The following is a 22,990-nucleotide window of genomic DNA, read 5'->3' as shown; positions in this document are numbered from 1 at the left end:
TATTCATTTGTGCTGGTGCAAAATGAAAAAGTAGGACAAGAGGAATGGCAAAATTCCCAGACATTTTTCTGATAAAAATACAATTTTCCTTACCAAAGAAATGAAGACTAATTCATCAAGAGTGTAAATTTTCAACTGATTCGCCTTCTTTATTAAAGAAAGATATTATGAGATGTATGAAATCAGTTGTTAAATTATTTTAATTTTTCCTGACTCCAAATAAAATCTCTGAGTTTTTTCTGATCTTGATGGAATTTTTTTCCCTGAATATTTTTGGCCTGTTGCAACCCTCTAGTAATATACTGCATGTATATGTAAAGATGACACTTTCTTCCAAACTAATGTAAATTACACAAATGTGTAACAGTATGACTGCACATTAAGTAATTAACCCTTTTAACTTACTTCCATCCTTGGGAGGTGGCGTGATGGTCAAATCAACCATACATGATTGAGAAGTATTTGCGGCAGTTGCTGTGATAATGAACAAAAATATCAAAGCTCAATGTACTGATTTGTGGTTATTATCTTTTGGTACTGATATGGCCAGGCTAAGTTTCTTATGAAAAGGAAACCATGGTGCTCACAAATTTCTCTTTATAACATTAGATGTCATTTATTATTGCAGAAAAATACAAAACCCATTGTACACAGAAGCTTACTAAGTGTTTGTGTTTTATCACCGTCCACCAGGCAATTCAAACTACATGTACCCTGTTTGTAAAACTAAACAAAGAACTAGATTGATATGCATAAAGATTAAATAAGTCTGTTTCTAGAAATCACTATGATTCTTTACTCTGGATGCAGGCTGTCAGACTAGCCTTTCAGTGAAGAGGCCTATTTAGTTAAAACTTGGAAATCGGTCATTATTACTTAGAAGTAAGGCCATTTGAAACCTTGTAGAGAGTATGATTTGTTTACAAACCCCTGTGCTCTAACCATTGACCACTGGAGCTTTTTGCCAAACACATTATTTTTTAGGACATTTCAGAGATTTTCAGCCTGGATGAGCCAAATTAGCTTCAATGTATTTGAAAAAACATTTGCAACATGACAGCATGCCTTTCTTTCCACTAACATCTCGTTTTACAACATTTTCGCTAGGTCCACATACTAAGTACTGTTAATCTTGGTTTTTGTTTCATGACAGTAGAACTTGACTCGCCCAATAACAGAGTACTAATCCCCCTCCCAAAATCTAATAACACTCCGCATACTCACGCAGGCAAGGATCAAGAACAAGAAAGATCTTTGTGGCAGAATGAGCAGTTGAAAATTCATTTACTAACTCATCTCCAGACATCAGTCCGCTGTGTACATTGGCCATTGCATGACCTTTATTATATGATTTGATAAAGGTGAGCCTGCAAATGAACTAGTGAGACAATCTCAGATAGTGCAGAGCGCAATTGATAGCTCTGGTACAGTAGTCCCATAAGTACTCACCCCTACTCGGTTCACTTCCGGTTTGTGTCTACCTTGGTAGTCTGCTACGGCTTTTCCCCTTTGCAGTGTGTGTTTCAAGGTTGTATTTTCATTCAAGGTCCAAACATTACGCACAAATTAATTACTACTGGTGCTTTAAGTTGATTTTCGTTCATTTTAAATTCAACAATACGCTGAAGCAGCAAACGTGACAATTTAGCTCTTCACGCCAACTTTGTAACTTGATACTTTTGTTTTCCTCGCAAAGCCATGTAATATGAAATCCCTGTTTTCTCCAAAACATACGGAAGATGTCCTTGTTTTTTGGAGATAAATGAAAGAAAGTTAAATATCTGATGTAGTGATGAAGAAACGGAACAGAGACGATGTTTTACTAAAAATGCAAATTTTTACCGATGAACAAGAACTAATTTAATTATCAGATAATCACGAAATACCACTTTCTTTTTCTGTTGCCACCTTTGTTGTTAACAATAAAACAATTCAAAATTAACACACAACGATATTGATGGCTGAGAAGCTTTTCAACAAAAAGTATTGAAGATAAACAGCGCTACTTGGCCGATATGAATGAGTCTCCTCAAAGACTGATTAAATTAATTTGAACTTTCATTAGGTGCCACGGCGTCTGCAGCAATATTTGAGCAGTTTCCTGGTTTCTTTTGTTACAAATTCACAATTTGCGGAGTATTAACGCCACTAACTTGAGAACTTTTTGGTCTCTCTTACAGACACAATTAAGGCAAGAAATAAACAAGTCGCTAAGGAGAAGCAATATATTTGAACTCTGACAAGCACACTATTGTAGATTGAAAACAGCAGATGATATTTGTTGAACCGACCTGTTTGTAATTCTAAAAGCTACGCAGCCACAGTAACGTTTCACTTTTGCAATAAAAAGGGACAACTGGCGCTACCCGAAAAATAACTGCCGTCCTTGGTCACATGACACGATATATAAAATACTGCGTCTAAAGATAGTGTATAACACTAACAATGCTAGAACGCATGCGTCTTACATGTTGAGCTCTACCATAAGGAAAACCACTCAACATTTGTGCGTGATTCCGTATGCAATGTATCCTTCACCTAATATAGAAGCCACGAACCCTAACTAATCTACGCATGCGTTTAGGGCAAATTAGTTTTGTTCTAAGGAGAATGGTACCGCAAGGAGAGCAAGGGGTTACCTGAAACAAATATATAGCTTTGCGATGTTCAAGGTTAAGCGACGGCGATGGAATATGTTTTACGTAGAGTACACATGTACCTTTCCCACCCTATTCCCATTACTTCCTTGCCTCTAGACTAATTAATTAATTGAAATTAATTAATTAAACAAACATTAAAGTTTACACCTTAGCGCCATAGGGCCATAGCGCCATAGCGCCATAGCGCCATAGCGCCTTAGTTCCTTAGCGGCAGGCAACCCCCATAACCATCCCAATAGTGCACTCTGCACTAATAAAAGGCAGTCATGTCAATTTTTAAAATATTCTTGTTTACAACAAATGGAAAATATCTGTGTATGTGAATTTCAAAGGTGGGTTATAAATTGCTGACAACACTAAAAAATGGAAAAGATCATGGCTATTAAGGTGCCTCTACACAGTTTTAAGCACTTTCCAAGACAGATTTTGGTGGGTCGTTATTACCACTCTTTAACAGTCAATGCTACAGTATGGTATCAAAAATTGCCTAACCTTCGATGAACACGTTGTTACCATTTTCGTGACACAACAGGTTGCCATAACAACAGTTTGACCTGCTAACAAAACCCTTAATTTTGGATTTAAATACGGATAGTGAGTGATACGGATAGTGATAGTCAGTGATAGGGCAGTTTTTTTATACCATTATTGGAGCATCAACTAATAGAGTGGTGATTAACGACCAAACAATATCATCGGTTTGGAAAGTGCTGTGAAATGTTTTAATCCATCGGATATTTCCTGCCCGCCGCCATTTTCGATTTTATGTAGTCAGAGTCTGGCTGTCCGTATTGTTATTCATTCAAGATGGTGCTTTGTGTGAAACAACTGGGCAACACACTGAAAACATAAGATCACATTGGCAATGATAATCTTCTAAGTAGCCTGTTTAGCCAACATGATTCACGAGTGAGTGATTTTTAATCGCAGTTCCACTAAATTCAACTTGACTATTCACCAATCCCCTCATGGCTTTACTAACACAAAAGCACGTGCCAGCCTGACGATCGAAGAAACTACTGTTCACAGAATATCAATAGATTGAACAATAGACGCTCTTATCATCATATCACGAGTTGAATTTCATTTGTTGAGCAAACTGTCTTGTTTGGTGGTTTTGCAATAGTTACTCTTCTTTACAAGGCTTACCTGGACAAATCCTTCCCCAACAACATTGGGAACGAAGCCAGGAGATGACGACCAATTTCTTTTGGAGTGTGTCGCCTCTGAAAGACGACCTCTTGTATTCGTCCCTCCTTCTGGATACTCTCGAGTCTACTCTTTTGAGGGACTGAATCCAGCCTTTGGTGCAGGAAAACAAACAGTCTATGGAATGTCTTTCAGCTTGTCTTCTTTTCCCTCTCGTTAAGGACAGGAACGTTTGTTTCTCGCTCTTCATGGTCACTTTGATCGTTTTGATCAAGATGACTGGCATCGTTGTTCATGGTCGACATGTTCACAGGACAGCGAGCAAAGACAGATAAATATAGCATGCGTGTTTGAAATTTAAGACAGAAAGGGTTACATATTAGATCAATACAATAGATGCTTTTGTGGTAACATCCTGTGACAATAAACAGGCATAATTTCGCAGGTCATTGATTGGTCAAAAGGCTGGCATTTATCAGCTGGGTATGGGAAATGTTGCCGGTGTTTTATAGCCGAGAAGGCCTTTATTTTCTGGAGCAGCCAAGAGAATACAGTTTCTTCTACAGAGAATACTTAAACTACATCTCTTTCAGTGTCTAACCCGGCTGTTCCTCTGGTCAACCATAATACTGATGACAATAGATAACCATGTCTTCAACTGTGCGTTCACAGCTCCCCTGGTTGGAAATTTAGAATGCAGTATATGGTGAGTTTAAAAACATATCCTACGCTCAAATAGACTACGTACGATTGCCCTGATGACAGGATAACAAATTCCAAATTGCACAGATTGTTTCCAAGTTGACAAGACAGTTTAATACATGAGGATAACTAGGACCGACGTCATTGACCGAACTATTCACTAATCAAACTTCATCTAACGATAGGGCTCGATCAGTTCGATCATATATTCGAACAAAATCGAACCAAAAAAAAATTGTGAGAGAATTCGATTGTGTTCAAACCCGATCGAACTAAATCGAACATGATCAGAAATATCTAAAATTCGTCCTAAATACCACCAGCAACAGTAATGTCTCAATTCAAATAAACCTTTGGCATCAAAAATACATTGAAATGGGAAAGTCATGGCCTAATGTGACACCTGGTAATGAAAAATATGGTTACTGAAACTTGCAAATACCGAGACACAAAGTTCAATGGAAAGTAGAAAGTTATTCTTATTTCGCTGTAGTTCTATTACATTTTTTGAGACTACGAAGTTTTGAATAACCTGAGTAGGCCATGCAGCTGGTGCTTTCCTTTGAGAGCAAGCGTGCTCACTGCCTTCCATTCCCGCGAATTTGCCACCAACGCGCCGGCGGCTCCTGAGAAAAATGCAATCGCCTGTGACAAAGTATTTCCATAAGATGAGGTAAGTTAGTTGCAAAAAACTAGTCGTTTGAGTTATTCACCAACAGTTATTAGATAGTGTGATAAAAACCGCCATATATGCAAGTAGAAGGCAGTGATACTGACCTACCGCACATTCAAACTCGACCGTTGTTTTGTAATCAACATCCCACATAACCGGCACATAGCCTCAAATCAAACGCAATCAAACCTAATCGATCCCGGGTTGAACTCGAACGTTAGATTGAGTTTGATTGCTCTGGGAACAGCTTGACGGTGTCTTTTCTTAGAAAACCATGGGGAAAAACGCAAAACAAGTGTGCGAGCGTGACTGAGAGTGACGTGCGTATTAGCCGGGATGCCACGAGCCGCTACTAGCGCATGCATGCTCACAGCTACACTCACACACTTCATTTTTTTACAGATTTTTGAGAAAAAGAAAGACTGCTTGCAGTCTGGATGGTGTTTCAGGGCTCGAAAAAAACCCCGTCCGTTCGTCTGGGACAAGTAGATTTTCCCTTCGGGCAAGTAACTTTCTCTCCTTACTTGCCCCACGGGCAAGGACGCAGGCAAGCCGTTCGCTGAGTAAATTTTTGATAACGATTTTGAGAAGAAAAGGTAAATTTTAGGCTCAAGGGTAATCAAGTTTTTAGATGAAGCTTGACGAAATTTACAATTTGTAGCGTTGGTTTGTTGATTGTGTGACGCGCGCTCACGGCTCACAAGTGGTTGCCTAGCATGTGATCAAAATCTGCTCCGATCAAATTTCCTTTCAGGATTAAAGTAGCCGCCTTAGGCATGAAAACGCTGTGTTTATTTCTTTAAATTTTAGCAATTTTCTGCGAGCATTTTCCAGTTTCTCTGTACAAAACTTAACTCAACAACGATATATTAAAGCTGTAGAAATTGTATGCGAAAAGAAGTCACATATTTCTACTGCAAAAGCATAGCCAGCATTTTTGATGCTAAAATCCAGGTAAATCTCTGTTTTCGGCGAAACATGCAAGTTTGCTAGTGATAACTTACTTAGGCACCGCTGCGCAAAATGAAAAGTATTATGTTATTAAAAAGAAATGGATAACTAAGTCATCAAAATGCTTTCAGAGTTCCTAGAAGATGACTTAAAATACCTGGTAATGTTTCTTTCACATGAAGATGTTTTCCCTCGACTGAAACTATTTTTCATTCACCCAAATGAATATGCTCTTGCCGGCTTTTCAAATTCGACACTGTGCCTGTGTCAAAACTGAACTGGGAAGGCGACTTGTTGTTAATTCTGCGTGTTATAAATTTCTCGCGCTTCTCTTCACAATGATTTCGTGGAGCTAGACAAGATGCAGGTGAACATTCAAAGAGTTGAACACAATCTTCGACGAATTGAACAAATTGATTCAAGGCTGTATAATAACGAAGATACCCAGCGTGTAATACAGGAACTAGGAAGTAATTTCACGAACGAACAACAACAACTTGGGAGTTCATCCATGTTAATTCTTACAAACCATACAACATAAAAGTTGTGGAAGCATTGCAATATAATAGCGTAAACATGAAAGTGATCAGCACTAAGAGGACTACAGTCAAGATGGGTTTAGTACATTAAAACATGCCTGTAGTTTGACTTCCATTTTAGGGTTCATGAATTATTAATGAGTTTGAAAACTTGGGCAAGTGGGGAAGTGCCCCGGTCAAGCAAAATTTGAGAGTTAATTGCCCAACGGCAAGGTGGAACTCAAATATTTTTCGAGCCCTCTGTTTGATCAAAGAATTTAATCAAACCCAATCAAGTGACTGCTGTTCAAATAGGTTAGATTGCATTCAATTACTCGAATGTCGATTTGGTTCAATAGTGACATCGGGACCAGGTAAAATTGTAAAAAGCGGATTCACAGTAGTCTAGATAGAAGGTGCTAGGGTGGCTTACTAATAGTCTTTTCGAGACACAGAAGCGCGCACTGCAATTGTCTGCTAGACGTCAGCATTAGTCGCACGTGCAAAAATGACGCATGTAACCATTCAAAAAAAGGAAAACAATTTAGCACTTGATAGGTGTGCATGGACTCAATTGTGTGCGTGAAAAATTTCACACCAGCGTCAGTAAATGCTTTAAGATCCCCAGTAAACTGTTGAGTTTTCAGTAACACCCTTGCAAACTATCTATCCACTCTGCAAAGATAATAAAATGATGAATAAGAATGTATTGAGATTATAAGGTATTGCGGCTTTCTCTAGTGCATGCTAAACTTCAAACTCGATTCCAGAGTCCATAGATGTTCAATCGATTCAATGAATCAACCGTCTTCGCATTAACACTTACACGCAAACACTTTGAGCTAGATCACAAAATGTAACTTCCGAAAGTAACAACCCTCCTAAAATGGCAATCCACGAAAGTAGCAAATGTAACTGGGGAAAAGAGCACACATTTATATGTAAGATCTTGTTAAGAAATAGAACAGTTCAAACCCCATTTAACGGCCACCCTTGGGGAAAGGGATAGTGGCCACTTAAAAGGGGAAAGAGAGGAATAAACATAGAAATTGCCCCACTGGTATATTAGCCGCCTTATAGGGGTGGCAATTTAATAGAGGTTGGACTGCATGGCAAAGAAAGGGATTTCCACACGATGTAGTATTCATCGTGATTAGATTTCGATTTTGCTTTCTTGTTTTCAGCAAATCCATCATGATGAAACCAGTCACTTTACCATGTGGGCATTCTACATGTATGAATTGCTACAGGAGACTTCTGGAGATAGAAGAACAAAAAAAACAAATCTACCGCACTTTGCCCTGAATGCCGAAAGCACTTTGGCAGAGAGGCACTAACAATTAGCTATGCCATGGACAGGGTTACAAGCAGTCTGGAAGTTCAATGCTTGAACAAGGATTGTGGGTGGAAAGGGCAACTGGAAGAGGCCGAAGACCATAACCGGCAGTGCCCCAGTCAGGCTAAAATATCATGCCCCCTTGGCTGTAACGAGAAGCTACTTTGGTAATTCAAATATCTTGATTTTCTTTTTGTTATCGAATGCTTTTAAAAATACATACACAGTCATACTTTAATGGAGGGTGGAGGTTTTTTATCTTTAAGAGAGTAATCCTGCTATACTGTGCACTTCCTCTCTATTGAAGCACGTAAAAAAAAAAAAAAACATCGAGCGAAGCGAGCGCGAAGCATGCTTGGTCCCACGCGAGCAGCTTGGTCCTATCTACTACCCAGTCAAGTCTTCCGTTTCGTGCTAGCGTCCAGTTCTCTCGCGATTCTATCTGTGCATTCAATGATCAAATGAAAATATGAGAAAATAGAGGCCTGTGAGCAGACTACAATTCCTTTAGGAATTGAATCATGGCAGTGTAGTCACACTATTAGTAAAGGGGTAAACTTGTTGCGAGTAAGTAAAGCTTTTGTTTTGTTCAGGCTTTGGACTTTGTGGTTTGGCCGGGAAAAAGAACTTAATTGTTCCCACTTCGTTCCAGAATATATCCAGTTACAATCGCATATGTAACTTGCATTCATGCTTTGGGAGAATTAACTTTATGTATTGAACAAAACTGGATTGTGTAATTTTATAATTGCAGGAGTCAGGTTGCAATCCACTTGAGTTCGTGCCCAATGAAGGTTGTAACTTGCAAAGTAAAAGGATGCAACCTGATGTTTCAGAGGGCATTGTGGGAGGACCACATGGTCTCATGTGCTCTAAGCCACTCAGTTCTATACGAGGGCGAAATACAGAGACTACGTCTTCAACTATCCGGCCAGATGGTATGAAATGATTCAGAATACACTGTCTCACCTACCATCTGATTATACAAAGGTCTATTGTTCCCTAAATAATGGATTATGTCATTTTAAAATGGTTATACTGAATTATCAGTCAAGCAATCAATGAATCTGTTGGTGGATAGATCAATCACTTAATCAAACGTTCAATCGTGCCATCATTTAATCCTTCAGTTTTTGTCATGAATAAAGCATTAGATTTATAAAGGTAAAGGGACTAAGTGGAGCTCAACTGGTCTTAATCATACGAGTGATTAACAAGATAGGTCGATCGCGAAGCGGGAGTCCGATTTGTTCAGTAATAAAGAGTATCAGAGACCAGACTGGACAACACAAAGTCATGTCAATTGTTTGAACAGTGGATTCAACCTGAATTTTATTTTTCAAACAGAATAATGTTAACGTAGCCGAGGAGTTAAGAGAGGAAAACGTGTTCTCTTTCACGTGGAAGGTAGACAGGGGCAATGCCACAGTGGCAAGCCAATCACACAGGGTGTGCAACACTAAATGGAGGGGTGTGCAGAAGGAAGGAAAAATATTCCTCCAATTAGAGTCTTCCGTAAACCCACAGAAGATAAAGGCCAGGTGAGTGATGAAATCTTGTTAGACAATTATCGAAGCCTCAAAATACTGTCAGTGAAAATTCGAAAATCAAACTCTCCATAAAACGAACACCTCCATAAGGAGGCTGCGGTCATCTCAGGGTGAAAGGGTACGGTTTCAAACTGTTTATTCGAACAGAACGTCAAAAGTTTTCTAGCTGTAATAGCGAACGTAGAGGGGATGGAAGAAACGGTAATACCCAGATATATGAAGGATCACGCGAATAAGATAAGTAACTGAGTAACCATGCATTTCTTTCTTTCTTAACAGTATCATCCTAATGCCCGAAAAAAAAGCAGAAGTAATAGCTGCTGTTCCCATTATTGACATAAAAGAAGGGGAGATGGTGGGAAACATCTCTGAAGGTAAAACAAGAAATGGCCAGCCAAGTGACCAGTTAACAGTAAATTTTTTTGTCACTACTTTTGTGCACATATAGGTAAATTAAAGTACGAGTGACAAGAAGCACTTCATGGCTGGCTCCATGGGAGAAATTTAGTTTTGTTTCCCAGATACCCTCAATGTTCCCCGAGGCAAAGCAGAGAAAAACACTTGGGTTGAGGGGAAACAAAACTCAATGTTTTTCGCGGAGCCGATCAGTAAGTGTTTTGTTATACATTTTAACTAAAACAAAAAGAAAACAAAACTGCGAAAAATCGTTCGCTTGACGCTCAATGGCACACAAATTTGAAGAAGTTTCAAGGAGCATGGCCTGATCAGGTGCGAGGCAAAAGTTCAAGTCATTTTTTCCTAGGGATTTAGTGAGATTTGATTGACCACACATGACACTTTCTCCTTTGATCGGAAAACGTATTTGAGTTGGTAGGTATAACAATCAGGGGCCCGCTTCTCGAAAGCCCTGGAAACTTTTCGGGCCCGTAGAGCCATGTTTAGTTCATCTGTATCTAATGACAGAAAAGTCTATATGCCTGAAACTTCTTGTATGAAGGGAACCTCTGTTCATATTAAGAAAATGAGAATAAAACAGCTCTGTAATTGTAAGGTTCGAAACTTTGCTATGGCTCTCCAGGTGCGAAAGGTTTCCGGGGCTTTCGGCAAATGGGCCCCAGGTTTTTTCCGGCTATACACATGCACAGAATTGAATAAAAACTTCCGTTTTTTCCTTTTTCTAACTTGGGCTATATCTGCAAAATTTTCGAAATAACATGATTTTTGTTGTTGTCTTGAACTTCACAGATCTTGTTGAAATGTTTCAAGCTTTTTAAGAAAGTTGTTGAATTAACTCAGTTCCTTAGCAAACATACAAAGAAATCAGAAACCATAAAGTTTAAATTTCACACAATTAAATATTTCTGAAGTTCCAGTTGAGTTGACTATTACTGGGAGCTTAAGCAATGAGGACAACGTGATTGCGACTGTGTCTGGATTTATTCCTTTTTCCTAAAACTTGGCTCTAGTAGAAGATTTAGGAGTCGTGTTGCAATTAAATCCAGAGTAATCAAAAGTAGGTCAATTCAGGCAGCTATTCTGCATAGGAGCCAGAGAAGTGTGCAGGTATTTAAAATGCACAAACTATTTTGGCATTCTTGTCATCCTAGTTTGCTTAAACTCCAAGACACGGCATAGCAGATTGTTTGCCCATATCTCTTGTCATCCTCCCTGTTTGGGATTTTGGTGTACCCTAAAATAGGTCAGTATACATGGTGTTGAGTTAAAACCCTTTTTGGGTGGCCTTCGGGTTTGCCAGAGACTTTGCGGAAATTTTCTTCTGTATATAATGATAATGGCAATCATAATGATAATCAAATTAATGTACAAACGTGTGAACGAAATTAGAAAATTTGCCCCGTTTATTAGAGATATAGCTGTAGCAGTGTCAAACGATAGAGTCAACTTAATTTACGTGTAACTGTTTTATTCCTCTCTCGCATTCATTCAATTACACCGGGTATGTAAAGAGCTATTCTGACGACTAAATAATGACCTCCTATTCTTAGAATTATTTTAGGCCATAGGATTGGATGTTGGTCGCACCATTATAGAGATATATCAAGGTGACATGTCACTCTTTCCGATCATGTTCATTGTAAATGGAGACAATTAAACAAATGTAGTAGCCTCACGTAACTTCCAGTCTAACATTTCAAACAAATTAATGATAAAGAGGTACATAAGAAAATTTATTGTTTTAGCAAAGTTGGGGCTAATAGAGAAACAAAAACTAATGACACGCAAATCATAAACCAAACAATTCATTGAATTGATTGATGATTAAATAGGCCATTTTGCTAATGTAACTATTTTCCAGTTCCATTCCATTGTGGGGGCAAGAAGTGATCACTCACCCAAAAATGGCTTCATTAATTCATTAAATAGATCATATTTTGCCCCCACAAGGGACTGGAGCCAGCATTAGCAAAATGGTGCATTCATGAAAATCAATTGTTATAAAGGTGTGATTGTAAAATTCAGTTGAATGAAATCAATTATACAACTGGCATGTGCTTTATGGACCTGCAAATGGTAAAATATAACATAAAATAGGTCGAGACAAATAAATAAAGTTATTTTAAAACATAAGCTAGTTTCGCGTTACTTTCATCAAATTTATAAGGCAAGACCAACATATCATGCATCCGGCCTCTTTTTGCAACCTGAGTAAAAATTAAAAGAAGAGAAAAATTCTGGTGAACACTATTAAAGAAAATGGAAATTTATAGAAAAACAAGGTTTTTTACTGTTTTTTGGGGGGAGGGGGGGTGGGGGAGATGCAGTCAGAGACCACCTAACTGGACCGCTACGTGGAAGGGTTTGGAGTGGGGTGGGGGGGGGGGGTGGTCAGTCAAAAATCACACAGCCGGACTAGGCTAGGGCCATGAACTCAGATCGCTGGGACACGGTCCAAAACTGAGCCTGAGTACAGTCAAGACAATTATTAAACCGAGTTGGGCGCATACACAACTGAGCTTGGTTTAATGTAAAATCAAAACCGAATACGGTTTGTGTATTCTTTAGGGTCGGCGGTTATCACAGTGGACATTCTCTGGAAACCGAGCACGGTTATGAAACAACACATAACCAAGGTCGGATCAAGGCAACCCTGTACGGTTTATAAAATGAAGTCGGTTCGTGAATCTCAAGCTTGGTCAATACCGTGGACGTTATTTGGACACCAACCGAGGACAGTTTACCGACCGTACATACTGTAACTGAGGACAGTTTTTTTCCAAGGACAGTTTTTCAAAACCGAGGTTGGTTGCCCAGAAACAAAAACTGATCTGAGTTGTGTTACCTTCCTAAGTCAGTCAATTTTTAGCAAAAGTTTCAAACTGCCCTAACACATATTCCCTTATGAGGTGGGGAAAAAGTGAAAACTGCAACTTGATAACATTTCGAACTCTTACATTGAAGCAGCTTAAAGTTGGGTGTTGCAAAACAAATGAAAACCAAAGTAATCACAGTGGCCAATCACAGCAGACACAGCTAATCCAACAAATTAATCATGACTTGCAAATGCATAAGCTGGCATCAAGTTTGGGGAAATGCATGAGAGCTGGTTAAATTGGTTTCGGTAATTCAAAATGATCACAAAATTATACTTTCAACACTCAACTAAAAACTGCACCAACAATTAAGAGTATATTAAACAATTAATCAAAAGGAATTACTGGAGGGTATAAATTAACAAGGGCAGAGCAAATCCTTACAATTTGGTCGATCATGGCAATCTTAGCATCTGGAGTTCCACTGCAGTGGGAAGAAAGAAAATCTGTAGGCAGTGTTCCTTCTAGAATGGTGTACTTGTGCTTCAATAAACCAATTACTCCCTCCACATGGATTCTCACCCTTGCAATGCCCCTTGTTCGCTCCACATCTACAGGCTCTAACTGTGACTTTCCCTTAGTAAATGCAGGGATTAATAACTTGGCTTACTTCAGCGCAACACTTTCACAAATTGTAAATCCTTAATCAGCCATGACCATGTCACCAGGAAGTAGGTTTTCTAAAAACCCACAGTTCTCAGTCAAGTAATTGTCAGAGGTGCGACCACCCCAAGCCTCAGACACAAAACAGACAGTTCCTTGTGGAGTAATTCCAATCAGAATTTTGAGTGTTATCGTGCTTATAGTTAGAAAAAGTCTGTGCCCTTGCCAGTAAGTTTATTGGCCTCTCAATAAACACCTCAAAGCAGTCAATTATTACTGTGACCTCCTTACCAAATGCATACTGAAAGGACATAGGCATTGTCCTCCATACTCTTTCCTTGTCTGGCCAAGAAACTAGGGGAGACAGTCAGGCATCCATCACCACCATCCACGATGAGAAGATCCTTGAAACTGTGGATATCGAAACTACAAACCAGTAAGCTAGGTCTTGAAATGGAGCATTTAACCGCAGCTTGATAAGCACCATGACAAATTCTTGAAATCTGTTCAGGGATTGTGTGCGGCGAGTAATGTACTTGACAACAAGCTCAAACGCGGCCATGAGTATTTCCAAAGAAGGCAGTCTGGTGTGAAATCGAATTTTTTTCGTCCGTATCCAAAAAATCTTTATCTGATGCCTTTTATCCGCTTGGCCCAGCATTCGGAAGGTAGTCAAATTCTTCAGTTTGTGTTTTGGCGCCCATTCTTGTCACTGTTGACACGCAAGAACAGGGTGCGGCAAAACCTATGTCCGAATGTCCGGGACAAGTAGAAACCTAGTTCAGACATGTAAATCTTAAACATGACTTGTCCGTGGGACAAGCACATTTCTGATGTCTAAACAACTACAGAAACAGAGGAAAATTGACTTCAAGTTGCAGTAGAATTGAAATATGTCGAACAGTAATAACAGCAAACCTGGTTGGGTTTCGATACATATGACTTCACCTACAGACTGATACAAAGAAGTATCAAGTTCTACAAGAAGGCTTTCAATCATATGAAAGAGGATATGTAGATTCCAGATCCTGGCACAAGTTCTTGTTTTTCAGGGCCTGCAATGTAGTATTTTTTACTCTCATCTTGATTACCAGACAGCAAGTTCTCGACCTAAACATTAAATTAAAATCGAACAGAACTGCTTAATACTAGCCTTTGCGTATATAGCAGGTTTGATTGTACTACTAATACTACTAGATGGCTTGATTGTAATACTAAATTGGTTATTAAATCGAGTGTTGAACCTACCTAGTTGGAGTTAGTTTCCCCTGCCTTGTGAAAAGTCTACAAAAGAGTTGAATAGTTTTAGGTACAGAATAAAACCCAAAAATTGCCAACCTTCTTGTGTAAGTTGACTACATAACTAAAGTGCCACTCAGTCCTACTCCAGTTTGTTTCCAGAAATTTTATATTTTGTACATAAATATCTATAGGAAGCAACAGATAAAAGCTCACAGGCTTTCACCTACAACAAAAACTAATTTTAAAAAATCTTTCAGACATTGCATGTTGTAACTTGTTAACTTGTTAACTTATCTCTAAGTGGTGGTATAATTAGATCTCACATTTTTTTTATTGAAGCATTCTTTTAAACCCTTCCCTTCCTTTTTTCGTCAGCTGAGAAGAATGGCTGAGACTTCAAAGCGAAAAGGTAAGCAGCCTAGTAAATTATCCATCACTTTGTAAATTCATGAAGCGTTTTCTTAAATAAGATACATATAAAAAATAAGTAATAATAATAATAATAATAAAAACAGCTCCATGCTGCATAATGCTACTTTCACTCTCATTACATTATATTAATACCCTCTCCTCCACTTTTAATATATATGTTTCTCACCATATTATTTCTCTATTGCAGCAACTGAGATTGGTTACATTGTCTCATTATTATCTATTAAAAAAGCAAGGTCTGGAAAATTGTACTACAATTTCGACCTTCAAACATCACCAAGTAAATTGATAAGAGTGGTTGGATTTGCCAAGAATTCACGTGCTCAAACATTGCATTTCCAGGCTACAAAAAGTCCAGCTCAAATTGTCAACATTAATGAAAAAGATGATACAATCTTTGTCAACCAAACAAGCTCAATTGTCCAAGCTAGCAGCAGTGATTTTAACTTTCTGTGCATAGCTCCATCGGCAAAGCAAGGGGAACCAAATGAAACAATCTCCAGTGCAACAAATATAAAACTAAATGAAATTCAAACTCTGACAAGAAATCAAAAGGTTAATGTACAAGGCCACCTAACACTTGGTCAAAATCCAAAAAAAGAAGTAATTAAACGAAATGGTGAAAAAGGATATGTAAAAGAAGACTGTGTGATTGAAGATCACACTGGTTCTGCCACTATAGATATCTTGGATAACTTGCTAACCCAACTGCAGAGTGGAAACACTTACAGCTTCCAAAATCTTAGCATAAAGAATTATTCAGGATTGACATTACTGGGTACTACACCAACAACAACATTCCAAAAAGTAGACCTCCAACTAGCTGAAGTAAAAGGCCCAGAAATTCTCTCAAATGAGAAGGAAATTGTTATCCAAGACTTCAAATTTGTTGATAAAGTAAATGTCTTCATGACATGCCAGATAAAGTCTTACAAGAAAAAGATGCCGCATGCTGTAGGCTCAACTATTCTCAAATGCCCTTTATGTGGAGCTAGTCAAAAAGTTAAAGCGGTAGAAAGAGGAATGTCTGCATGCCTTTGCGCCAAAATAGATGGAAAGGATTGCTGGTTTACTGCTCTGACAGATGTAATGGAAAGCTTATTGTCCAGAATAAGCCTTAACACAGATTCCAACACAGATCAAATAGCCGAAAAGTTACTTCAAATCGAATATTAAAATGAAAATTAATACACAGTCCAATCACATAATCAAACTTCTAGAGAATACTACATGTAAATAGTCAGAGAAAACTTTTTCACTTTTCCTATACCATCACCCTTCAGTGGCAGTCAGTGCATATCTTAACAGCTTACAAAATTAATTACAATAACATTTTTATGATAGGTCTCAAAATTATAGACTGCAGTAATTGAAATTAGAAATATCAAGTAAAAAATGTATAAACAAAATAGCTCAAGCTTACATTTACTTTGTATAACTGTGTAATATATTATAATAGTCATGTGTATTTTAACTATTGGTTATCTCGTATCTTTAATTATTGTATCTGATAATACAATGGTCCATCGCATGAAAAACAGAAAACAAATTGCACTAAATCAATAAAGTTTTTTATGCAAAAATATGGGGAATCATTCATTGTATCTTTTTAAATTCTATCCAAATATTTTTCCAATAACATAGGCACGCAAGGCGTGCAAGAGTTATTTTTTGTGAACTATAAGTCTCGGAGATAGGAGCATTCATGGAACTGTTTACAGTAATGATTTGATCGATTTGACAAGTTTTTTTGGTTGCGATGTACAGCAAGAAAGAAACTAGGAGTTTATGATGTACATACGATGTTACATCGATAATGGTAAGATAACTAAATAGTAAGCCCTAAAATGTTTGACTGAACAAACTACAGCAACCTGACATGTCTCCAGATTAATGTAGATACCATCTTATTTTCTAACAGGCAATTTTATTCATTCTTTGATACAACCCACACTGTGATTGGTCTGACACGCGCACATGCATGACTCCCTCACTCACCCATCACGTAGCCCTTCCCCCGGGGCAGGGGGGGGCTTCCTTATATGGGCTGTATAGGTCTGTGCGGCCCCAAAGGGTATGGTTTTTCAGCCGTTTTGGTCATAAATAGGGTATCGATTTTAGCTGATTTTGGTCATTTTGGTCATAAATAGGGTACGGTTTTTGCACTCTAGCCTTGATATGGGTATGCTTTAAGAAGAAGCCACTTTTTCATCATTATCGAAAAGAAAATCAACAAAAGCCCTTCACAAATTTATATGTTTACGGTAATTTAACATTGGTTTGAACTAGGGAGCTGATTATAACGCAGGTCTGAAACAGGGTTTTGATTTGAGGGTCAGGTCGTAAATAGGGTTTCGAATTTTTGGTCAGGTCATAAATAGGGTACAGAATATCGCAGATTTTGGTCATAAATAGGGTAAGGGTTTTGGGAAGCGGGCCGCACACCCCCAACCAATTTTTCTGGGAGTACCCCCTCGGGAGCCCTTCCAGCCCCCAAGAGGAATTTTTGCTCAAAAATACTCAAGTTAAGAGAACTTTTCGCATTTTATACGAGTCGTAAGTTTACCCTTTTTACACAACACAACGCAACAGCACTACTTCACCAAAAATTGAAAGAAAGAGAAAAAACCTCTGACACGTTGAAAGTCTGATTTAATTAAATTGCCCTTTAACTTGGTGCCACACAGTCTTCAAAGAACATTTGAACAGTTTTCATACTTTTTACCTTTAAAAATATCGGACTGAAAAGAATGTCATAAAAAAATGTCCATCAAATAACAATATTAAACTGCTACTGCACAGACGTAAAAACACTCTAGAAATGAAAGCTTCTTTTCTGTTTAATATCCTGGGAACAATAGCCGATAACTTGTAAGCTCTAATTGAATTTTATCCCATATGAAAAACAAAAGTGTCGAGTTACCATTTGTAACTAAAAATAGCAAACATCTCGTGGGAACAAATGGTGACGATTCGTCAGCTCTAATTGAATTTACTACCTTGTGAAAAACAAGAGTGTCAAATTACCCATTGTAACTAAAAAATAAAAGTATCTCGTTATATTTGCATGCAATAAGAACAAAGCAATCGTTACCTGCACTTACTATTGTAAACGTTAGAACTGCTTCAAATCTAAAGTCTCGTCTCCTCTTAAACATGTCCTAAGAACTAGAACCGACGATTCGTGACCTCTAATTGAATTAACTCCTTGTGAAAAACAAAAGTATCAAGTAACCCTTTGTAATTAAAAATAAAAATATCTCGTGCCATTTGCCTACTACTCATGAACTGCGTCAAAACTCAAGACTCATCTCATTCATAACTAGCCACCATTACACTGAAAATTATGCACTCTAAAACAACACAATGTTCGTATGTAACTGTCACACTCCCCTCCAAACCGGACTAAAAATCACAAAGCGGCAACATACACGTCACTCTTTATTTTTCAATAACCAAAGTCCTTGTGTTTATACATACCTTGTGTTTCCCACGTACCATTTACCTTTACAACAAGAAATTTGATTGGCTGTTCATAGTAGATCCAATCTGATTGGTGTGACATACATACATCTCTCACTCACTCACTCACTCACTCACTTACTCACTCAACCATTGACCCGTCCATAACATACCTGACGCGCCGACTAAGAGGTATTTTTTTTACAAAAAAATAACTCAAAAATAGTTCAAAATACATAAATATCCAAACATCCAGTAAGCTCAGAAAAATGCACTACATCTAATGTACATAAAATATTGGCTGATAAACATTTCTTAACCAAAATCAAAATACCCTCTCCAATTCTTGATAAAAGGAAACAGATTTCATCACTTATTTTGCATCGTTACCTGAAATTTCGCAGTAGACACCTGTACGCATTGCGTACCTATTTTTATAACAGTTATGTACATCATTGCAATACTGTAATAACTTTCTCCCTTATTGGTAATTACTAATGATGTTTACCTGCAGTGCGAAAATTTTTCCTTTGAATATGCTTTGATTTTTCCGTATTACATTTCTCTACTTTGTCTTCATTGCTATCAGCAAAGGCATTTCTTAGTAAAATAGGAAAAAAAACCATAATATTATAAAAAGACCAATATAATAATAACCTAAAATCAAAATATTATTAGTACACAACAAGTAGAGGAATCTAAAATCTAATATTATTACAGTGGAACCTCGATTTAACAAAGTTGCTGGGGACCGGCCAAATTTGTTCGTTAAATCGAGGGTTCGTTACATCGAAAACCTCGATATAACGAATTTGAGGGGAAGCAACCAAAATGTTCATTATATTAAGGTCATAGTTAATGATTGATTTGTAACACAGGTGACTTCTGTCACGCAATTCAATGCAATTTTCATCACCCAGAAGTGCCGCATTTTGCAATGCAATCATTAAGCATGGTGGCTTTCAGTATCAATTATTTTCACTTTTCAGCTGAAGCACAGCTTTTGTTTACAAAAGAACGACACTTTCAGAGTAGCAATTTAAAAATGTTGCAACATAGAGGTTATACAGAAAATTGTCTATGTAAACAAGGAAACAGGCTTTAGTGTTGTTTTGTTGCACTACCCAACATTTCCGGATTTCAAAGAAGATAGAGCAGAAGTTAATTGATGTCGAAATACTATAATGCCAATGTCTGTGACATATAATAAGCCATTGACTGAAAGGTTGCTGTCTCTTCACCAAAAGGATTACAAGGATTTGTTGACTGTTGATCTGTTCAGCGTTTATCTTCTGTCGCATGCTGACATTGTAATTCATTATATCAAGGTAGATTTTATGTTTGGGCTTCCGAATTATGTTCGTTATATCGAGGTGCGGGAACTTTGAAGGACTCCAAGAAGGGAAAGCCTTCAAGAAGAAAGTCCTACCCGCAACTAGCGCAAAATCAGGTCAGTGTCAGTTATGATGAATAGAGTCGTACAGCTTTCGTCCTGTGAAATTTATGAAAGGTAAATACTAGAGCTGTAAACGGATGAATTTGCCGAAGGCCTGGATGGAGATGCTGGAATCTCAGTTATCACTTAAAACTTTTTTAGCAACTTGTTAGCAATAAAAATTTCGGCCCCTTTCTCATCAATCAATTTTACAAATCTCAGATCTAAGCCTATCAGTTAAGAAATGCTCGATTTTTTAACTGACAGTCCTGACAGTTAAATTATGAATAATTCAAGCGAAACCCCATCCAGACCCATTTTTTGTAGGTTGGCCATTCAAGGGCATTTGCACGAAAATCTTCTAATGATGACTGCATTGATAAAATACAATAGCTACTTGACGTTCCTGAGACCATTAAAGTTAAATTTTCCTTTTATTTTAATTCGTAAAAGATGCATTTGGCCGTTTGGGAATTAAGACTGTTTTGTTACTCATCTGTTTCCGAATCCATGGTGAGGAGCGCTGTGCGTGTTACTTATTAGACTGCAATCAGTCTCTCTTTTGCTCGAAAGGCTCACCTTTCGACGTGTGCACTACTCACAGCTCGCGTATTGCGTTCGCTGGCTCAGTTGTTTTCATTCTTCCACGCGGATTTTAGAGCAAAATAAAGAGTGCTTGCAGTCTACTTGTACAAAGAAAGTTGGCGGAGGACGTTCATATTTTCATTTAAATGTCAACGACCTGGCTAGGTTTTTTCCAAGAGTGACTCATCATCAGCTGCCTTATTGTATCTCGCTTTAAAACTTTTTCATTTTCTATTTTTTCCAGTAAATATTGACATAATTGTCTGTAAAAATATAGATTGCTCTTATCTTTACTCATTCAATATTGTCTTGTTTTTGCCTTTAAAATAAGGTTGGCATGCCACTCCAAGGCCTGGAACAGGCAACCAAGGATGACCTCCTCCAGAAAGTGGTGCAGAGGAAGCTTTCCCTTAAAGACTTGCGGCAAGCTGCAGACAACATCAAAAAGAAAAAATATCTCGTTGCTGCATTCCTGAAGTTTACCGGAGAAGAGGATTGGGAATCTCTTCAAAAGAGATTTCCACATCATACCACGGAGGAAAAACTGGCGCAATTTAAAGGTGTCCCCCTAAAGAAAAACAAGGCCTCACCCGTAAGTGCAATCATTCTATACTTTGTATGTGTTGATGGAATACACTGCATCTGATAGTTTTAGTTTCAACCACAATTCTTAAATGGTTATTATACCTCCAACCAAAGTAAAACTGGGGTAGAGTGGTGGCTGTATATATAACTGAATTGATATTCTATCATAACGATAATAATTCTGATCTCGGTAGTAAAGTTTACATGTAAAACCGCACTAACAAAATAATTTGATTGGATATCTTGGCTAAACATTCCAAGGTTGAACATCCGTAACGTAGATATAAATAATTGGAATGAAAAAAAATACATTTTTCGCTTTCTTTACCGTTGAAATAGGTGTTGGAAGCATTAATCAAAAGGGTGTTGGCATGGGAAAAGGGAAGCAAAGAGGAGAATGAAGAAGCAGCAATTTCACTTTCTGATGAGAGATGGTGTACATTTACCAAAGTGGACACGAGATGGGAGTACTGTTGAAAGGACATCCAACAAAATTGCCCTTGCACCAATTAAGGTCAATAGCCCCAGGACTGAAGGGCTTTGATCTAGTAATTTTCCATTTGCAGAACATGAGTAAACACACATTACGTCATTATTCGCTTACCTCGGGATCGCTAGCGTTATAGTTAAGGTCTAGCGTTTAAGCGCCTCGAATAAAAGCACTGCGTTATCGAGTGTTGTTGGGATTAATCGTAGGAGGAGCATACTCTTACATTTACTCCGCTCTTAGGTGCGACAATTATTTAGGGCAGGAAAATTTTAAGTCAAACAAACAAAACAAAAACAACACACGTTTCTTTACCTTCATCAATCAATCAATCAATCAATCAATCAAACAGACACCTCACTTATGCATCAAATTTATTGTTTATATACAAATGGAGTGTGCGGCATGGTATGCAGTAGCCAGAATTAATATAAAGAAATCAATGTATAATTCATTAAAAACGTCTGTTGTTGTCATCACCAGGACACTCAGGAAATGGACTTTAAGAAGTTTTTGATGGCTGTCCATGCAGGAAACACTGATGAACTTAACAACTATAACGCCGCCGTCATTTATGACGAAAATATGTTGGAAGTGAACGTGCAGGAAATAATGAGGGAAAAATTTAACTGCGTACAAAAGACGTTCTGGTTCAACACAAGAGAACAGAAACTACAAGGTATCTATATTATGAAATAGTGGCTTCCTTCTAATTTTCATGAACCCTTGCGTGAAATATGGAAATGGAGCTAACCACATACATAGCAGCAGTCTGATAAATAAAATGTGGAGAAATGAACACCAATATACAAACTGCTGTAGTATTTTATAAATACCTTAAAGTATTTCCTTCAATGATAGGCCAGGATCTCCGTTCGATGAAAAAAATTGCTCTTTACTGTGTTGTGCTTGTAAAACCAAATCTGCTGCTAGTTCATCTACTATTTTTTATCATCATACGGGGAAAGTTAGTAATATTAACTATATTGTTTTATGAGTAAAAATTATTTAAATAGCGCACAATTAATAACTTGAAACATGATTTGTTTACCAGGACATCTCCTGAAGAACAGCCTCAAGCCCTTAGTTATTGGCCATTGGGCCTCTAGTGGCATTATAGACGAAGGATGCTGCAATTTGCAAGGTGAAAACGCTTCAAACGTTTTCCCCTGCAAAGGTATCAGCAGTGAGCCTGCAGTTATTCCTGTGGAGCTGGTAGCTACCATTGTCAGAATGTTCAGCTTCGAAGGCCAGTGGGTGTTAGATCTGACAAGATCGAATGGTGAGTTCAACTAGGAGGCAGTGTGGCCGAGTGGTTAGATGATGA

At 37.9% G+C, this 22,990-nt stretch overlaps 1 protein-coding gene and 1 pseudogene across 2 annotated transcripts in view; both read right to left on the bottom strand.

The window, feature by feature from the left end:
• LOC145501132 (uncharacterized) overlaps window positions 1–22,990 on the bottom strand; it is a 329,746-nt gene that overhangs the window by 3,890 nt on the left and 302,866 nt on the right. The window contains exon 2 of one of the 2 annotated variants that reach the window (XM_081480687.1): window positions 406–2,905. In XM_081480687.1, coding sequence (XP_081336813.1) covers window positions 406–445 — 40 coding nt within the window. In that variant the 5' untranslated portion in view covers window positions 446–2,905. Of the gene's footprint in view, window positions 1–405; window positions 6,674–22,990 lie in introns of those variants that run through there. The other variant, XM_081480686.1, reaches the window with a different exon arrangement.
• LOC145500546 (uncharacterized) lies at window positions 12,275–15,269 on the bottom strand (annotated as a pseudogene).

The sequence above is a fragment of the Orbicella franksi genome, chromosome 10, assembly GCF_964199315.1.
Source record: "Orbicella franksi chromosome 10, jaOrbFran1.1, whole genome shotgun sequence".
NCBI lineage: Eukaryota > Metazoa > Cnidaria > Anthozoa > Scleractinia > Merulinidae > Orbicella > Orbicella franksi.
This window is presented reverse-complemented; position numbering and strand designations above follow the sequence as displayed.